This window comes from Colletotrichum chrysophilum (assembly GCF_026319265.1).
Source record: "Colletotrichum chrysophilum strain AFK26 chromosome Unknown scaffold_343, whole genome shotgun sequence".
NCBI classification, from domain to species: domain Eukaryota; kingdom Fungi; phylum Ascomycota; class Sordariomycetes; order Glomerellales; family Glomerellaceae; genus Colletotrichum; species Colletotrichum chrysophilum.
Window position 1 is genome coordinate 1 of NW_026517630.1, and position 18,305 is coordinate 18,305.

The 18,305-nt window shown below is 49.9% G+C and overlaps 8 protein-coding genes across 8 annotated transcripts; 4 read left to right on the plus strand and 4 right to left on the minus strand.

Annotated features, from left to right (window-relative positions):
- Positions 1-4,755: 4,755 nt before the first annotated feature.
- Positions 4,756-5,271, plus strand: COL26b_014349 (uncharacterized protein; the record flags this gene model as incomplete). Its single annotated transcript, XM_053186921.1, has 1 exon — positions 4,756-5,271. One exon carries the CDS (start codon positions 4,756-4,758, stop codon positions 5,269-5,271), a length of 516 nt encoding a protein of 171 aa, XP_053029127.1.
- A 218-nt stretch (positions 5,272-5,489) lies between these two features.
- Positions 5,490-6,164, minus strand: COL26b_014350 (uncharacterized protein; the record flags this gene model as incomplete). The annotated part of the gene is made up of 2 exons (XM_053186922.1): positions 5,490-6,097; positions 6,161-6,164. The coding sequence occupies 2 exons, from the start codon at positions 6,162-6,164 to the stop codon at positions 5,490-5,492; spliced, it is 612 nt and encodes a 203-aa protein (XP_053029128.1).
- Positions 6,165-7,699: 1,535 nt separating this feature from the next.
- On the plus strand, positions 7,700-8,326 carry COL26b_014351 (uncharacterized protein; the record flags this gene model as incomplete). The annotated part of the gene is made up of 1 exon (XM_053186923.1): positions 7,700-8,326. The coding sequence occupies one exon, from the start codon at positions 7,700-7,702 to the stop codon at positions 8,324-8,326; it is 627 nt and encodes a 208-aa protein (XP_053029129.1).
- A 33-nt stretch (positions 8,327-8,359) lies between these two features.
- Positions 8,360-8,593, plus strand: COL26b_014352 (uncharacterized protein; the record flags this gene model as incomplete). The annotated part of the gene is made up of 1 exon (XM_053186924.1): positions 8,360-8,593. The coding sequence occupies one exon, from the start codon at positions 8,360-8,362 to the stop codon at positions 8,591-8,593; it is 234 nt and encodes a 77-aa protein (XP_053029130.1).
- A 1,490-nt stretch (positions 8,594-10,083) lies between these two features.
- On the minus strand, positions 10,084-10,731 carry COL26b_014353 (uncharacterized protein; the record flags this gene model as incomplete). Its single annotated transcript, XM_053186925.1, has 1 exon — positions 10,084-10,731. The coding sequence occupies one exon, from the start codon at positions 10,729-10,731 to the stop codon at positions 10,084-10,086; it is 648 nt and encodes a 215-aa protein (XP_053029131.1).
- Positions 10,732-11,605: 874 nt separating this feature from the next.
- On the minus strand, positions 11,606-12,637 carry COL26b_014354 (uncharacterized protein; the record flags this gene model as incomplete). Its single annotated transcript, XM_053186926.1, has 2 exons — positions 11,606-12,196; positions 12,230-12,637. 2 exons carry the CDS (start codon positions 12,635-12,637, stop codon positions 11,606-11,608), a joined length of 999 nt encoding a protein of 332 aa, XP_053029132.1.
- A 581-nt stretch (positions 12,638-13,218) lies between these two features.
- On the minus strand, positions 13,219-14,343 carry COL26b_014355 (uncharacterized protein; the record flags this gene model as incomplete). The annotated part of the gene is made up of 2 exons (XM_053186927.1): positions 13,219-13,912; positions 13,979-14,343. 2 exons carry the CDS (start codon positions 14,341-14,343, stop codon positions 13,219-13,221), a joined length of 1,059 nt encoding a protein of 352 aa, XP_053029133.1.
- Positions 14,344-15,468: 1,125 nt separating this feature from the next.
- COL26b_014356 (uncharacterized protein) lies at positions 15,469-16,328 on the plus strand (the record flags this gene model as incomplete). The annotated part of the gene is made up of 2 exons (XM_053186928.1): positions 15,469-15,524; positions 15,581-16,328. The coding sequence occupies 2 exons, from the start codon at positions 15,469-15,471 to the stop codon at positions 16,326-16,328; spliced, it is 804 nt and encodes a 267-aa protein (XP_053029134.1).
- Between the last annotated feature and the right edge of the window lie 1,977 nt (positions 16,329-18,305).

The following is an 18,305-nucleotide window of genomic DNA, read 5'->3' on the forward strand; positions in this document are numbered from 1 at the left end:
TTTTTGGTTCCCGCCTATCGTGGCATTTTTGCATGGTGTTGATGCACTGGCCGCACGACTACCAGAAAGCCTCACGCGCATCAACGACCGTGACGCCGGATGTGAGAGAGAAGTGCTGCGAATTCACAGCCGCAAAGCGGAAAAAGGATCAATCTATGTTTGCCTTCGTACTGATCACGCGCATGTCATGGTTCCTGAAGCCGGAGATATTCCCGATAGATACGAGTCGGGGGATTTATGGTATGCTGGAGATGACGAAGAAAATCGGCATGTTTGTTTTAGTAGGCCTCCATCTAGTTACCAGGCCGTTCTGACTGTTTTATATTAGAGCATAAGGGCGTTAACAATCGCATTCTCCGCGGGCTGGGCTGGATCCAAAGCCACGGGAAGCGGCCCACCCCGCGCACCAGCGAGTCTAACCTGGCGCCAGTGCAGGACCTCCTAAGGTTATACAATGAGCTCCGGTCACTCCAGTGCGATGCAAATAGGTTCATCCGACGGGTATTTAGCAGCAATGATGAAGTGTGGGTTGACAGGTGTACATCCATCATCGTATCAGATAGCTGAGTTCGACAATGGAGGAGAAGAGCACAACGCTGCCGCAGGTACTCGGCTGAGTGACTTCAAAGAAAAGGCACGATGGTCCATGGATATGAAATCACAGTTGCGGCCCCCGGGAAGAGCTCTTCTAAAGGAAACACACAGAATAATGGGAAGAATCGTTCGACCCGGATTGAATGTTAACTAGAGGTGGCGAGGAAAAATGTCGTTCAAGAGATAGTGAATGTGGAATGGACAAGAAAAGTCAGAAGGATAAATTGGAACCAAGTGCAAAGGAAAACGTAAAGAATAAAAGGAAACCGGCGTATAGAGTAAACGAGTTGGATGAAATATCAAAAAGCGGAGCTAAAGCCAGATTCAATTCATAGTGAGAAAATAAGGGGAAACGATGTTGAACCCAGGTTCATTTCTAAGGTGGGAAAATTTCAGAAATGGGGTTGTGTAAGGGTCTAGGACAAGGTCGGTGCCATTGGTCTAGCCTACTACTACGAGCATTCCAAGCTGGAGGAAAGAAAAACCATTCTGGGAAAGAGTGGTGCCCTTCTCATCTTTAAATACATGTGAGTCTTCTTCCAGAAGCTTCCATTGAGTAAGGGCCGACAAGGTTCTCATAACCTTCCACGATATTCTGTAACCTTCCAAAGTATTCCATAGCTGAGTGTCTAGCCGAAGCTTCATATCGGTCCATAGACCGTGACAATTACTATTTTTAAAGTAGTAATTGATAATATTAATATAGTGTTATAACCTATAAGTAAGGATAATAGCTAAATAACTTACTTAGGCGTTAAGTAGCTAAGATAGGATATTTATACTATAGGATTATAGGTGTAATAAGGACTTACTTAGAAATAGAAAACCTATAGTATAAGTTATATAATAATAAGATAAGAGATTAGATCTAAATACTAAGGATATAGAGGTTATACTTAGTAAAAATAGATCCTATTTATATTAAGAATAGTCATAAAGTAAAAAATACTATTTAGAACTTATATATAGTATAACTTTAAACTTAGTTCTTAGTTAGAATTCTATAGCTCTTTAGTAATTAACTTAGTATTTATCTTTAAAATACTCTTAGCTTACTTTTACTATAAATTACTTATTAAGTCTAAGACTAATTACCTTAGCTTCTAAAGACCTAATTTATTATAACTTATAACTTATAACTAAGACTATAACCTTAGTATACTATTATAGTGTATTAATCTTTAGCTTCTATTAGTAGACCTTACTATTAGATAGCTAACTATAATATATAGTATAACTAGTAATAATATCTTAATATTAAAAGAGTAATAAGTTATAGTAATATAAAAAAAGAGATACTTACCCCTTATAATTAAAAGCGATTTACGCTCTCTTTATATACCTCTATAAGTAGCTATAGACGTTTCTCTATAAAGCTTAAGCTATCCTAGCCCTTAAATATTTCCCTATAAGAGTTATATAGCAGTTCATAAAGTGCGCCTCTAGGCAGCAAACTACGAAGAAAAAAGTTAGAAGGGAAGAAAGAGACGACATAGCAGACGACAGTGGCAGACGACGGCGGCGGCAGCGACAAGAATGACGGCAGACGACAATGAGCTTGGGGTCTTCAAAAAAAGAATTCGCTGTATTGACTACCTTGAATCCAAACATCCTGGGACCCTGACACCATGTCAGGTTGTCCGAACCAACCGTGACGCGTCGCATCAATCGATTCTTCCACGGTGAACGTAGCGCCATGTTCATGGATCAGCGACTCTACGAGTTCATAGGCCTTGGATTCGGCGTCTGGGTTGGCCTGCTTGATGAATGCGTCCTTTAGTAAATAGCTATACGCGCAGCTGACTCCTGGCTCGTCTCCGGAGCCAAGGTGCAAGATGTTCTGGTACGTCTGGTTGACATTGAGTCCATACTCGATGCAGGTTGAAATCACCTCCAACGCTCGTTCCAGTTTACTGCTGGGTAAAGAGAATAGGTTGCCAGCAATGAAGGCATGGAAGTGTATGCTCTGCCGAGTGATGACTGTTTCGTATGCAAATCCAGCACCCCTTTCCAAAAGCGTGCGTAAAAGATCTATTCGGCCGTGGTACGCTGCGGCCTCAATGGGCGTCTGGAACGGGGGGGGTCCTGAACCACTCCTGAAGAAGGGTAGTCTCGTTGAGTATTCCGAATATGAGCCATCTGGCAGTGATCCTGCTTGTAAAAGCGCTGAAAGGCCGTCGACGGTTATGCCCCTTTCAATGTGCTAGGTAAGAAGAGGCTCTGACATTGTCGTTTCCTGATCGTCGATTGGCAACCCTGGGTCTATTTGTCGAAGAGCCCGTATCATGTCGCTACTGCTCGCAAGATGGAATAAGGTAATCTGTTCATCACGATCGACGAACTGCATGAATCGGTCCCATGGTTTCTGCTCTTCAACGAGAAGACCCAGAAGCTCCACGTGGTCGTTTTTGACAGCGTGTTGTACCAGGGTTGGATGTAGTAAATACTCGCGTTCCACATTATTGAATCCGCAGGAATGGGTTACTTCGCAGTTGCATTGAATGATTGGATGGCGGAGCCGAATCTGTGGAAGTCGGGATTCAATATCGTCGATCTTATATCCACGCCTCAATAGGTGTCGGGCGAAATCGACGTCGCCTTTGTGTATGAAAGCCCAAGACATCGCTCGATTGAGGCCACGGGCTAGATCGAACTGGATAAGGGTATTGACTGTGGGGGTTATTGGGCTACTTTTGTCGCTGTTTATGAGTCCTCCTTGAAACGCTAGCGCTGAGCAGGTCCGATGCAGACTTGATATATCAGGGAGATTGAGGTGGTCGCAGATAAGAAAAATGCAGTCTTTTGCCAATGTGATAATGTTGAGTCTCTGATGGGTGTGCCGTCGTGGCTGGCTGAGTGCGTAATCTAGTTGCCTGTTAGAAACAATTTGCAGATGTTCGAAGCCTTGACGCACGGCTGCAATAAGAGAAGTGCACCATGATGACAACCCGAGGTGCTCGATGTATTGAATCTGATGCTCGACAGAAGGATACGTGATGCTGAATGCGACGGGAGAAACGAATGGATTTGCAAATGTATAGAGGACGTGACCAGACCTGAGGATTGACGTCTGATGCGTGTGGTCTGAAGGCATGAAGAAGGTTAAGTGGTCTTAGCATCGATTTTCGCTCCTACTTCCACACCCCATGTGCCTTTCGAAGCTGGCGGTAATTGCCTTTCTTTTACTCCCGCTCCTCGCCCTTTCCTCAGCGCCAACTTCCCTGTGGCGTCGCCACCTTCCGCCTTTCGCTGCTGTTCGTCCCTCTACAATAGGTTGCTCGTGGCATCCACCACACCAACTGCAACTGCTTGAGATACCCAACTGCAGAAACTTCGATCGACAGACCGACACCTGCTTGGACATCGCGATCCTTCCGAATTCTCCCACCTGGCACGCTTTCAACTGCAATAAGGTAATCCGATCTTGGCAGGGAGCCGCACATAGCCCTGAGCAGGAGCATGGCGCTATTCCAAATCTCATCGGCCAAGGTAATCAGCCGCGCACCAAATTGCAGCACTGGCAGACACCAACCCGTCGGCGCATGCCCAAGGCAAGACCCCCATACCGTGAAACACTCCACAAGGGCTAACTTAGCAAGCTCTGCGCTCTTCCGGATGCGAGACGCATGTTGTCAAATTAGGCTCAGGATCAGCGACGCCCCAACCCCCACAGCCGTCGCCGACTGCATCTCCGCAGTGGAGAAAGTCCTCGGAGCCCAACTATGACTCAGGCCGGACACTTGATGGGAGTGAAGGCCTCGCTAGAACTCGCCCAGTCATTGAGAAATGGTCATGATCATCTTGGATGATTGGACCGGTCGCATCGTAGGTCGGGTGCCAAGACAGAAGCTTCGCGCGGAGGGGGGAAATTTTAGGCAGCCAACGTCGAGATGTAACCGAGTTGCGGCACAGCAAACAAGTTGAACAAGGGTTGCAGTCACCAACCGATAAATCAAAGCGATTGTTTGTTGTAGTTCAGCTGCTTTGCCGCAATCCACCGTTCATTTAAGAAATCAACGGCCCATTCTGCTCGGCTTTCCAGCCTGCTCTCTTTTCCCCTTGCTGCGCTGATTTTCAAAGACTCCAAGGCATTCCTCAAAGACCGTCCCTCAAAGAACTCAAATCCCAGCAACCTCTCCTATCCCTTCAATCATAAACACAATGCAGCTACTCAAAGCCATCACCCTCACCTCGGCAATGCTGCCAGCCGCCCTCGCCAAGATCGACCCCCTCCCAACCTCGACCGACGCAGAGTCGTACCTCTCCGACCACCCAAGCCTCTCCACCGTCGCCACCGGCACGCAAGCGACCTCCCTCGTCAGCGCCATCTACAGCGCCGAGAAGAGCTGGAGGGACGAGGACATGTACACGACCATGTACTCGCACATGTGGTCAGCCGCCGCCAAGGCCACCAACAGCCCCGACGTGGTCGCTTCGCTGGCCGTGACGGGCTGGTCATACTGGGACACCACCGAGCAGAGCTGGTGGAAGGATAACATGCCGGACAAGGAGAATAAGTTTGTGTCGGAGTACATGTCGGATTGGGAAAGCGCGTACCAGAAGGTGATGGCAACCGCAACGGGAACTGGGTCCAAGGGCGCGGCGCCGCGGTGCACTGGAATGGCGATGGCTGGGGTTGCGGCTGGAGTGGCGGCGGGAGTCATGGTTGCGATGTGAGACTTACTTTGGAGAAATGGTTGTTGACTGGTGTACTCCATAAGCGAATGTTCAAACATCATATTCCAAATCATGTCAGAGAGAGCGCGTGATATTAAGAATAACTAACGTAACTTGCCAAATAAGGCTGGGCTGAGAAGCAAACTGGGCGCTGCCTCCAATTGAGGAGTCAATAAACCTGGATGTGTGAAATAACGCCAGACCCTCCTGCCGATTTCCTAAGAGTTCAAGATCTCCTCTCGGCGCTGTCCCTCAGCAAAGATGTCCTCCAGCTTTCTGGCTCCCTGACCAAAAAGAACGGGCTTCTCCTCCAAGATCAAGATGATCTTGTCCACCGTCTCTTGGAGCTTGAGCTTATCGACCAGAGTGCGGGCATCAAGGGCGCACTGCGCCTTGGTCTGGGTCTTGGCGGCTCCCGTGTCGGTGGGCTCAGCAAGGGTGGGTGGAGGAGGAGGGCGATTCTCAAACATGGTCCGGCTGTCGCACATCTTCTTCACGACACGAGCGACAGCCCTAGCCACGTCCAGGCCATGTTCCTTGTTGAGCCGAGCGCCGGTGCGGTCTTTTGAGAGGGCCTTCGTGAGTCTCTTGAGGAAGGATTCGTCGGTTAAGTCCTTTGTTGGGTGCCCGCGTAGGACCTTGAAAACGGTTTCAACAAAGAATAACTGCCGGAAGATGAGGGAAGACTGGGAGAGACTGTAAGGTCGATAGTTTTTATTGATGTGGAGAAGCTGGTCGAGCAGCTTCGCAGGCGCATCTTTGCCGAAGAAGGACCCATCAGCCTCTCTGCAGCACTCCAGCTGGGACATGTCGATGAGACGCCAGCCTGAACAGAATTAGCTGACGTGTTGCGCGAAGTGTGAGTGCGAGTACGGCGAATAATACTCACTCATTTTGACAGGACGACAGTGACGGACGTCGGTGTGGGTAGGACGCAGGAGAGAAAGCGTGGCCGACTGATAGAAGTATCCCAGGAGGAGGGTCGACTGAGGACGAGAGGACCGTATCAACGCGGGACGAAGCTGAGGAGAGGTGTGACGAAAGTCGCGCTGAGGAATGGCGATAGGCTTGGGAAGGTGGAAGTCGTTGCTCAGAGTTGGTAGCAATCGAGGACGTGGCGAAGAAGGTTCCCACGTTAGCATCCTTGTGTAGAGAAAGAAAGAAGAGAGAGGCTTCAGGCAGCTCAGAAACGAGATTTATCTACAGATGCTGGAGAGCCGTAGACCCACGTGGGGCATCTTCAATCTCACCTTGAGTTCGCCTGAATTCACCTTCAAGCCGTTGAGTGAACGAGCAGTAGGTCGGGCTCAGTTAGGTAAGGTAGGCTGTCCTACCGCCAGAAGACCTCACCTTCTGGTCGTCGCGACCCACACATTGGCGATCCACGTCATGGTGAATGAAGCCAGACTGCGAAGAGCCAGCAGCCGCTCCAAGCGCCAAGCGCACGCCCGCCCTTCGGGCTGGGCTTTAAGTCAAACTATCAACAAAATCTGCCAGAGTTCTAAGGTCTAGTGGTCACAGGATGCATCCGATTGGGGAAAGTCCTTCTAGATAACAGGCATGGCCTAGGGTCGAGCGTTCGATTCCCGCCTCAGGCGGCTTGGACTTGAAATACTGGCCCAAGGTCGAAGTGTGAAATCCTTTCCTTTTGTGATTCTTTTCACTGTTTTTTGCAGCTTTATATGTTACCACCTACACTTCAAGTTACAGCTGCTGATTTGGCAGACTTAAAGTGAAGTATTGTGTCTAAGCAAGAGTTTGGGTGAATATGAGCTCTGTGAGGCGTCGCTTCTACTTATCAATCTACTGCTACAGCAGAAGTTGAGGACGCACTTCACGGGTGGTTCTGATCTCGCTCAATCTGGAGCGCAGCTCCTGAGGCGAAGCGCAGCGAGGGAGTCACACATCTATTACCTTAACCACTAAAGTCAAGGCGCAAAAACGATATAAGAGAGCTCTTCGCTAACCAGCCGCAGCTTTAGGGCCCTTTGCGGATTAGCTAAGTGAACTGGAGCTAATGTGAGGTTATTCCAGCAGGGCAGGAGCTTAAGAGGGCAAGCGTGAGGGCAGGTGGGAGGGCTACGCTCCCGTAGTTGCGCTGAGAGAAAATTCAGCGGCAAAGGTCTGGGCTATCGAAGATAAGAAATATTTTAGAAGGGTTTCCAATCCTGCACCGGCCTTGTAATCGCGCCGACGTTGACAACACGTGACCCAAGCGCAAGGTGAGATCCGGATACCAGGAGGAGCCAAAACTTCAAATTTCCACCTCAACACCACAACCACCGTGTCTGCGATCCTTTCCATCTGTCGAGCAGAGATCAGATTCAGCTCAAGATTGTCGTCCGAAAATTCCCCGAGATACCCGAGTAAGCTGCCCCATAACCATGCACATTCGAGACAGCTAACACGTCGTGAGCAAGACTCCAAAATGACCGACTTCAATCTCGACCAGCTCCTTCGCGTGCCCGGCTTGACCTTCAAGGCCGCCGGCCCTGTGCTTGGCACAGACAATATCGCCGAGTCCGCCCTCCGTCTTTGCCAGCTCGACTCTGGCCAGCGTCACCAGGGCGCCAGTCAGCTCTTGGTCGTGAAGCGCATCACCTACTTCGCGCGTGGAGCTCTCGGTATCAGCACGCACTACCCCGATATCGGTCCCAAGACAGTTGCCTATCAGAGCATAGTCACACGAAGCGTCACTCTCGACAGAATTGCCCAACGCGAGCATGTCGCCAAGGGCCTCACCATGCGTCAAGCCGTCATGCGCATCGTCGAAAACTACCGCATCGCCCGCAATCACTACGTTCTCCACGCCGACGTCGTCGACCCCCCTGTTCCTGTCGCTCGCGAGAATGAGACAGAGGCTGCGCTCGCTACCCGCCAGCGATTCGATTTCGCGCTGCGAGAGATGTGGGGCGTCCTCGGCCAGCTTCAAGACCTGATGACTGTGAGCGGCAAAAAGACTCTGGCTGCGAAGCAGGCTCTGGCTCAGGAGGTCAAGAAGGGAGAGCTCTTGCAGCAGAAGCTTCGTCTCCACGAGAAGGATGCCGAAATCTAGAAGAAGGAGCATCTTACCTCTCGCGACAAGTTCATGGCAGCTGAGAAGAAGGCAACTATCTTGCAGAGTAAGAATGAGGACTCGAAGAAGGAAAATGAGGACTTGGAGAAGGAGAATGAGGACTTGAAGAAGGAGAATGATGACTTGGAGAAGGAGAGTGATGGCTTGAAGAAGGACGGCATGTATGCAATGTCGGCTATCGAGGCTTTCGAGGACAGAGGCATCTCCGAGGATGGGCTCAACGAGCTGGAGGCGATTCCGCAGTGATGTATCAGCGACGACTTGGAGACGGGCTTTTGATACCTAGTGGCTATTGCGCATGGAAGAAGGAACTCAGAATACGGTTGGAACGACCGTTTCACGATTGTCATGAGGTTTGGGCTATCGAATGTCAGGGTTACAGACCAGAAGTAGCATAGGGAACTGGCATGTCCAATTGCGTCCGCCCAAACATCGTGTCATAACGCACACCGAAGGTTCCAACATCGGTGATGGTCTTGTCTCGTTTCCTGTCAATTTGGTCTCCTCTGTCGCAATTATCCCGAATATGCGGGTCCTTTGTTTGTCGAATTCAGCAGCGCGGGTCTTTCACACGCATGCGTCCCTCCGAGCCTGCGGTAATCTAGCATTATTAGATAGCTATGATAGATGAATGTAGGCCTCGATATACGAACAATGCCATCCATCCTGGACCTTCAATGCCAAAGTATCTCGTGACGATTGGCTGACCACAAGCCTTTGAGCAGCGCCGCCGTGCCCACAGCAACAATACTTAAGTCTGAAACCATCTTGCATTCAGCACATGGTTGTTCAAACGGTTTAACTACCTGGATTTGACATTGCAGCCCGGGTAACCCCCGAGGGTCAAGTTCGAAATATGGCTAAGACAACAGTCTGGTGCGAAAGCCGTCACATGGAGAGCTTCATCCTACTTTTTGAAGTGCTCTGCATCAGCGAATGACTATTTTGGGGCATTTACACAACTAGGTTCCCCCTCGCGTATCTCAACTTAGCTTCGTGGCTGCAATTAGAGACACTCTTGCCGCTCTACGTAGGTATTAATTAAGAGTTCGGCTTCTTATCGCGAAGGAAAGCGGCATAGTCATTGCCTGCGTTATAACTGAACTGAAATGGCTCAGTCTATCCCCAACCGGGTCGAATCGCTGAGTTCGGATCCACGCATTTTGCGTGCTTGTTTTGGGTATGTAAACCTATGCCATTCAAATGCTGGCAAAGGTCTTCGTATGTTCAAATGACATCGAAGATGTAACTGTTGATTCCCAATACTAAAAGAGGCGGCTGCCTCGGTCACTTTCTCAAGCACCAAACGCTTGTAATAGGCTTTGAAGGCACTGCGTGTTTCATTTTATCAGTACCATTGCGATTTTCTGAGATATTCCTTCTACCCATCTATGAACCCTGAGGCTGCCGCGTTTTCAAATGAATGCATTACTCCGCAGCCAGGATGGCTGCTAGTATTGGCTCCCTTAACCCGGGAATCAATTATGCTCATGGAGTAAGTTCTCCTAGGAATTTTCATCTGCTAAGGTTTCCATTCCTCTTTTACCCCGGTAGTAGGACAGTATCAAAGGATTCTCATTCAGCCTATACGGTCTCTCGTCTTCTACCTCGAATGTATCTTTTGCCGATTTCCAGAGGCTGGATCCTCTCCAGCAACGGAACCCTTTGAACCATTAGCTTCGTGCCACTGGAAGACTTTTTGGTACACTCACCTGTGTTCGCGAGAGGCAATTTATTTAGGTGGAATTGGCATCGTTGGCGCATGGTGCATTGTTTACCGAACGGCCGTAGGCGGTCAGGGTTGCGTTATCTTCCAGAATCTGGGGGACATCGCGATTGCCATTTCGGAGCTTTCGGCGGTTTTGTCTTTGGTTACGCAGATGAGGTTTTTCGAATTCCTCAAGTTCGTCCAAGTGACCCAACAGGGTGAAGTCAGGTTGCGAATTGTCTTCATCCATGTGTAGCTGAACGTAACTCCTCCGAGCCTTTCGGTACGCGTTGACAATCCGAAAGATAGCATTCTTGACGCTCCTGCCATGCTTTGAAACTTCTTTTGATACAAGAGGCATTCCGAACAGAGCGCTGCCAAGGCACCTGTCGAGAACCCTGGACCAGAAGGGATGGGAGTTGAATTCGATCTCTTTCTCGTGATCGGCGACTAGCGTGGTGTAAAGAATGATTTGCCACAAGGTGAACTCAAAGTCCGTATTGTCTGGCTTGGGACTGAGTTCGGAAGGTTCCAAACGAAGAATGCGCATGGCCATAGCCGCGATCTTGTCTGAACCTAGACAGGGTCCGGGAGGAAACTGAACACCCTTGCCATCTAGACGGAGAAGCTTCTCGTTGCGCTCTGGGGCTCGTCTCTGAGCCCGCGAGCAGGTCATTGCTGCTGTTCCGTTGACAGTTAGAGGGATTTGTGTCGCACACAATGTGAATGAAATCAGGTCAACATACGCAGGCAGGGTATTCCCAGATGGTTAAGTGAGAACAGTGGAGGAGTGTATGCGCGGTTGTGTGCAGTAGCGGAAGTTGTAGTTGATGAAGTGTGATCGGGAGGTACGGTGTCGAAAGATGTCTGATTGGGATGAGATTTGTCGGAGAGGATTGCGGCGCTTGTCCTGGCGGTGAAGAATGCAGAAAGTAGGAGGGGGTGAGGAGGAAGTGGAATGTGTGGCTTTTGCCTGGGTACCTACGTAGCCCTCTGATTGCATGTCGAGGCCGCCCAAAGGCCTAAGGCAGAAAACCCGTCAGATTCTGGAAGGCAGGTGCTCGCCGCTAATTCAGTGATCAATAGGAAGCAAAATACACAGCACCGGGGCAACCTATTTATCAAAGGCGTCAAGTCTTATGATGTCAAAACCATGGCGAACTTATTGCACTTGTCGTCCTATTCCACCACGTAGCTTCAAAACCAATCTTCATACTTTGAACTTCAACTTTCCAGCCTATCTTCAATCCATACGTCTTTCCCATCAGCCATGTACCCCCATATCAAGTCGGAGTTCAGCCCCAAATAGCTGGCGGCAATGGCATCCAAAGACATCATCTCTGTGAGATACTGAATGTGTGGAAAGTAGAAAGCAAAAGTCTCCCGAGTACATCTCGCTTAGCCAGTTTCTTTCTTGTGCAACTCTTTGTCGACCGCAATGGCAGGGATGCCACATTTCTTTGTGCTTGTGCTGCCTCGTTGGGAAAAGCCTGCGTCATTCACAATTAGTCTTTGATCCTCTCTTTTCCGTTTGGAGTGTCAACTTACCTTCAATCTTGATCAATGCAAATCGCCTCCGCCACTGTGCTACCACTTGGGCTGGTGAGAGCACGTGCTCTCTTCACCGCGGCAGCGCGTGCGTAGGGAGGCTCAATACCTTTGAGGGCAGCCTCGCGGGTGACGGCAGCAACCTTTGCCTGCTCCTTTTTGATCGCTGCCTCAAGCTCTTTGACCCTCCCCAGATTCTCACGGTTCATGTCGAGTACGTCCTGCATCTGTTGGTTCAGGATCTTGCGGCCTGACTTGTCACCCTGACGGTAGCCTTTGGCGTGTGCCTTCTCATGATCTCGCTCATGAGCCTTCTTCTGCACGCGGAGGATAGCGACACAGTGCTTCTTGATCATGGCCTTGTCCTCATCAGAGACATCAAGCTTGTTGACATACTGCTCTGCCTCGCGGATGGTGGCAGGCTTGACCCTGTGTAGCTTTCGCATGGCAGGACTCATGTGAATTTCGTCGTCGTCATCAGTCTCATCGTCATCAGTAGACTCATCCGTGTCGGTGTCATTGTGGGTGGACGAGGGAGAAGGTAGACCAACGTCAGCTTGGGCAAAAGCCATGTTCATTTGCCGCACGATCTCCTAGTCGTGCATAGCTTGGTGGAGCTGATGGACATCCTTCGCCTCAGATGAGTAATCGAGAGGGGCTTCAAGCAAGGCTGCAGCTTCGTTGGGGTGGGTGCTTCTGTGCTGCTCCCAGCCTCGCTGGTATGTGTCGATGAGGTATGCGAGACGAACCAGGACTTTGGGGTCGGCGTCTGATATAGCAAGATCATCGCGAAGGTTTTCCTTGGCCTTCTCCCAAAACCTGACGGTGTGGAGGCTCAGAGTGGGTTCATCGCAAGCAAGTTGAGTAACGACGTCAACTATCATGGTGAGACGGAACGCAAAAGCGCCGATGGTTGTGTGAGTGTCGAGATGCAGAATGGGGAGCAACTCATCGCCGTCGTAGAAGAATGTCAGTTTGAACGAACCGTCGAGGCTGAAGCCGGGGAGATCGGCGGGAGCGGATGACAGAGCCATCATTTCGAGCTGGGTGGGTCTTCGTCTGGTCCAGACCGTGGCGAGTAACGGCTGTGGCCAAGGTGCGATTGAAGATTGATGGCGATGGTGAGCTTTCAGCCAAGGCTGAGATGGAAGTTGGGAAGGAGAAGATGGATCAGGACGGTCCGACGAAGGGGATGTGAATGGAAGGCATGCGGTTAGATGGCCTAAGGTAGGGTACCTTACGTTAATTGGGATGTGGGTCCCACTTCGGACCCACAAGCACATTACCTAGATAGTGTCACGGTGCATCTTGCCCAAGCTTGAGGTGGTCGCGACTTCAGGTTGTTCGTTTTCTTGCGCTGTTAATTGCCACCTATCGTCGAGGGTCGTGGCGATGAAAATGCCACAATGACTTTATTTTTGATGTCTATTCTACAAGCTCATGTAATGCAATGCAACCCCTCCATGATGACTACTTCCCCATTCTGGGCAGGCACAAAAAGTCCAATGCTAACCTTCCTTCAACATTTCAGGTTCGTACTAACCTCCTTCTAGTAGAGACCTGACGAGTCTAAATAGGAAAGCACGTCTCGAGTCATTGATATGTTGGATATCGTTCAATCATCAGTCAGGTCGATAACCTCAGTCTCGTCTCGAACCGACTTGGAGTTGTTGGACTCGTCCTTGTCGGTATCCTCGTCGGTGTCCTTGTCGGTGTCCTTCATTTCGGGGCTCTTCTGGGCAACACTGTGGTGGTATGCAGTGCTCTCGGTCTTGATGGTGACATCATCATCGTCGGTGTGGCCCTCACCGGTCTGGGGCTGTCCCTTAACGACGGTGACCGCCGTATCCTTGGCGAGGCTCTCATCGTCGAGAACAGCAGCACCGGCGTCCTCATTCGCTGAAATCGCCTCGTACTTGAAAAGACGGGCCTTGAGCTCATTGATCTCTCTCTCCATGTCTCTGATCTGACGGTCACGGCCAATGTTGTCCATGGCGGAGCGACGCATCATCTCCCGCTCCTGCTGCAAGACATTCTCAGATCGGCTCATCATCATCTGCATGCACATGTCCCAGCCGGAGCTCCACTTGGCAAGAGAAGCGTCCTTGAACTTCTTGTCGCCCTCTAGCTGAGCATAGTATTGGGCGGCAGCGGCCTTGTGCTCGCGCTCCTCGAGAATCTCGAAGCCTCTGTTGTCGACCGTGGCGCGGAAATCGCCGCCCGTGACGGCACTCCAGTCAGCTATGGCAAGATGGAGATCCCAAAAGACATAGTTGGTGCCAACGGGACTGGCCACAAAGCCCTTGGTGCTGTGGGGGTGGTCCTTGGCATACTTCAGCCAGGCAGCGTAGTAAAGCTCGACAAGATACTTTCACTCCCGAGTCTCTTCATTGGTGGCAGACGCAAAGATCGAGTCATTTGCCAGCAGCTCTCGAGCCATGGGCCAGAATCGGGGCTTCTCCACGTCCTTGGGCTCCAGACCGTATGCGTGGATGTTTGTCAGAGCCGCTCGGATGATGCTGGTAAGTCTGGCAGCAAACTTCTCCTTCCTGGTGTGGAACGGGCGATGGTCGGGGTCGAGGAAGACGAATCGGAACACAACCCGATGTCCGGTATCAATGAGATGCTTGGCCAAGTTCTTGTGCTTAGTCTCGAGATGGATTGTGAAGGCGAAGCCATCAATCATCATGGACTTCTCCATCAAGGAGAGGTTGCCAGGGTTGAGGTTGGACTGCGACATATTGATGTGAGGGATATCAATGTGAACTGAGTAGAAGGTTAGCGGGCTTGCATTTGAGGCTTACGAGTATCAAAAATTACCTTTGTGAAGTTGCTTAGAGGTAAAAGACTTCGCGATAGGGGGAAGGAACCTGAACAATGGTGACTGGGACAAAATGGCAGTCGTTGCAGTCGAGCGTGCTGGAAGTATGCGAATGAAAATCAGGTCGAAAAGACGAAGAGGAAGACTAGAGACGATGACGGGAGAAACCAAAGACGACAACGTTGGAAGTGGACGAAGTTGAGATCGTGCACTCACGCGGTGGGTGTGGAAGAAAAACAGCCGTTGACGCTTGGGTGAGTTGAATGAGAAGATATTTTTCCGGCGAAGGGCTGCGGCAGGGCCGACCCAGGAGGTAGGAACATCGAAGCAGCCGAAGTACGCGCCTTCTGGAACTGAGAGAAACCCGACTCGAAGCACACGCGACACCGGGTGAGGTGAAGTCCCCAGAAGTGGGGCATCCTGCCGCTCAAAGCTCCCCATAGGCCGGCACCACCTTGTGGTATGGTATATGAGTTGGGTACGTTCTGGAATCTGTCACCAAATCGGGGCTTCGCCAGCCACTGGGCCACTTGGCCTAGTTGGTTGTGTTTTTGTTGCTACGGGTAGCTCGGGCTCACTCGACACATGTGAATGAGGTATCTTGCCTGGCGGGGTACTAACATTCGAAAGTCGTACTGACCTGCCTACTCAATTTGGTATCTCTTTTTTGCAGCTTCATTTTTTGTTTTCTAATAGAAAATGGGTTGGAATGGTTTTTTGCTTCCGTGTCTGCCATCGTTTTGCTCATCTTTACGTGGAGGATTCGCGGTTGGGTGCCCCACCCTGAAGCTCAAGTGCATTCTGACCGGCCACATCCAGTACGCACCAGTAACTTAGCCGTCACCCGAGCCTAATAGGTAATCTCAATAGGCACTGGTATTAACGTTCTTCCGTACTGCGACTGGAACTCGCGTACCTTAGGTACCTATTGATGGACGCGAGGCAGACTCTTCACATGCCACGCTCCCCGGAAAGGTAGTGGTCTCCATCATTGCTACTCCATCCATACTTCAGCGACCCAGCGACCGCCGCTGTGTCTCTACCATGGCGTCTGAGCCGAAGAATCCTTGCGAAAAGGCTACATCTTCTCGTCTCCTCCGGTACGTTCAATTTCTTGGAGTAAGGTTTCATGCTGATAACTCACCTCGGACACCAGATACACCGCCAAGAACATGCAAGAGCGACGAACGCAAGGCCTAGACCCTACAGAACCCAAAGACATACGAACAAGTCTTTCTGTCTTGAGAACGACCGTCACGAAACTCGAGATCGAAGCCAACGCCTACCAGGAGGCCATCAAGAAACAAGATCTCCTTATCGGAGAAGCTTTTAACATCTTGCAGGATCCATCATCGGGCCATCCAATGCGACAGACTCCTTCCATCATCTCCAGAAGCTCCGCAAAGTCCTGGACCGCCTCATTGGAGCACCTTTGGGACCTCTACACGGAGCGCGCAGCTCTCAGAATCAAGCTTATGAAGATTACCGCGGACAAGAAGACGGCGGAGCGTTCAGTGCAAGCGCTCAAGAGCCTCACGATCACCAAGGCCAGCAAGAAAGCCGAAACGCCCACGGGAGATGCTGTCGCGACACTGGCGTCTGCCATGAAGCATCTTGCTCTTCAGACCGTGACGACACCAAAGATTACGGAAGCACAGAAGACGCCGTCTGATTCCAAGCAGCAGAGCAATCAGATCACGCGTTCCAATTGCGGGAATCTTGGAAGGCCTGAAGCGAAGCTTCGTCAGACGACAGAGCCGTCGACCGAGAAGAGGCGAGCTTCCCATGGAAGGTATTCTATTCGCATTGTCGAGGATAATGAGCCCTGGAAAACATACGGCTACCAGGGTGACAACTTTTACGATCACTACGACCGCATTCGTGCCCTGGCTCGGAAGCGATGAGCTCATGGGCGGTCGGAACTCTTACAGAAGTCATCACGCCCGCTGGCAACAACGGAAACACGGTCACGTGGGCGAAATTACATATGAATCGTACTCTTCATGAGTAGCAGTCATTTGTGCTCTTCATGAGCCATGGTTATCATTACTCTTCATGAGTAGCCCTCTGAGAACTGGGAGGACAGAGGTAGCAGTTTAGATCCATCAACGTAACTTTCAAAGAAAAAAGCAGTGCCACCTGTTTTGTGACCTTTCTTGCTACCAAAACGTCTAAACAAGGCCCGAAGTCATTGGCTGTACCCCCGTGGAAAACATCGAGTCACGGAGGCCCTCTTCACCGCTCCCCAGACGCCCCTAATAATGAAGCTGACTGACTAAAAGCCCTTGGCGAGTACTTATTTGCATCATTGGCCTCAGCTTTGACTTGGCTACGTAACTAGACAATGAACCTGTTCTTGTTTTTCGAGTCTGCCTCCCTCTGAGTAAGAAGGCTCTGCTGGTTGTTGACATGCTTGTTTGTCTCAAAGAGCCCCTGCTCCGGACGAAAGGTATCATCTTTACTCTTTTTAAGTACGGCACTGGACAGTGTTGTGTTGTGCGCGTTCTCCTACCCCGATAGACCCTTTGGTGCCGCTCTTCATTCATTCATCTCGGTCTCACCCATATCGTCAATCCGAGCCATGCTGGCAAGGCCGTTGGAGGTGCAGGGATCCTGGATCAGGGCGCCAAAGTATGGTCCGTAGTGATCTGGCTGGTAATTCAAGCAAGCGAGAGTGATGAAATCTTATTACACAGGCACTGGGATGTCGATAGCGGTGCAGTTTCTGCAGGTTCCTCGCAATGCCGTCGAAATTATATGTTGATCTTGAGACTGTGTTTGACCATCTCGTTGGCTTCGAACAGACGGATGCACAATGACAGCATTGCGGGTTGCCAGGGAGACCTCACATTCCAGATAGTCGAAGTCGTGGCGGATGAGACGTTTCAGTTCGCTGTCCTTGTTACTGCCTGCGCTATTCTGCTCGTCGTTTCGGTTGCCGTTTCTGGTCCTGCTACCATTGGAGGCTTGGTTGGCATTGAAATTGCTCGCATGGACCTTCCTCACATCATTGCTGGACTTGAAAGGCGCCTTGCTACTGTTGCATCGGCCATCGGTCTAGTCTTTGACGAGTGTGTTCTTCAAAGACTCTCGAGCTGTGGGACCCCGAGCTGTCGGACGTTTGGAAGCACTGTGCTCTTGACGCAGACCACGAGGCACTCATTGCAGTCGTCTTGAGACTGATAGAGGCTCTATTGTATCTTACAACACTTTGCATAACAATCAGTAAAGATAGCTGAAGTATGAGACAAAGGAAGATTTGGAGCGGAGGCAATCTTTCTTCCCTTCTAACTTTTCTTCTTCGCAGTTTACCGCCTAGAGGCGCACCTTATTAACTACTATATAACTCTAATAGGGAAATATATAGAGGGAGTATAACCTCTATAACTAAGTTATAAGGTATATAAAAGGAATTTTTAAACTATTTATCTAAACTAGTAGAAGTAGCCCCCTATTATACTATAGTTTAAATTTAAAATTTTCTAAGATAAATCTTATATATATCTCTTATTTAATTAATATAACCTTTATGATTAATAATATTAAGTATCTAAAAAAGAACTAATTTACTATATATTTAGTAACAATTTAGTTATATCTTTGTAGTCAAAAATAATAATATAATATCTCTAACGTACATGATAAGCGAGCCGAACAGACAAGCGAGCCGAACACCCAACCACAACCACATTATAAATATAATCACCAAATAACCAAAAAAACTATAAATCAATTAAAACTACTCAGAAACCTCTTCATTAGACGTTTCTTCAACAAATTGACATGTTCGCGCATTATGACCGGTGTTCCCACAGACGCCACATCGCCGTTGGCCCGTCTCAGTCCTTGGCCGACGACCACTACTCCGACGCGTTTCCTCC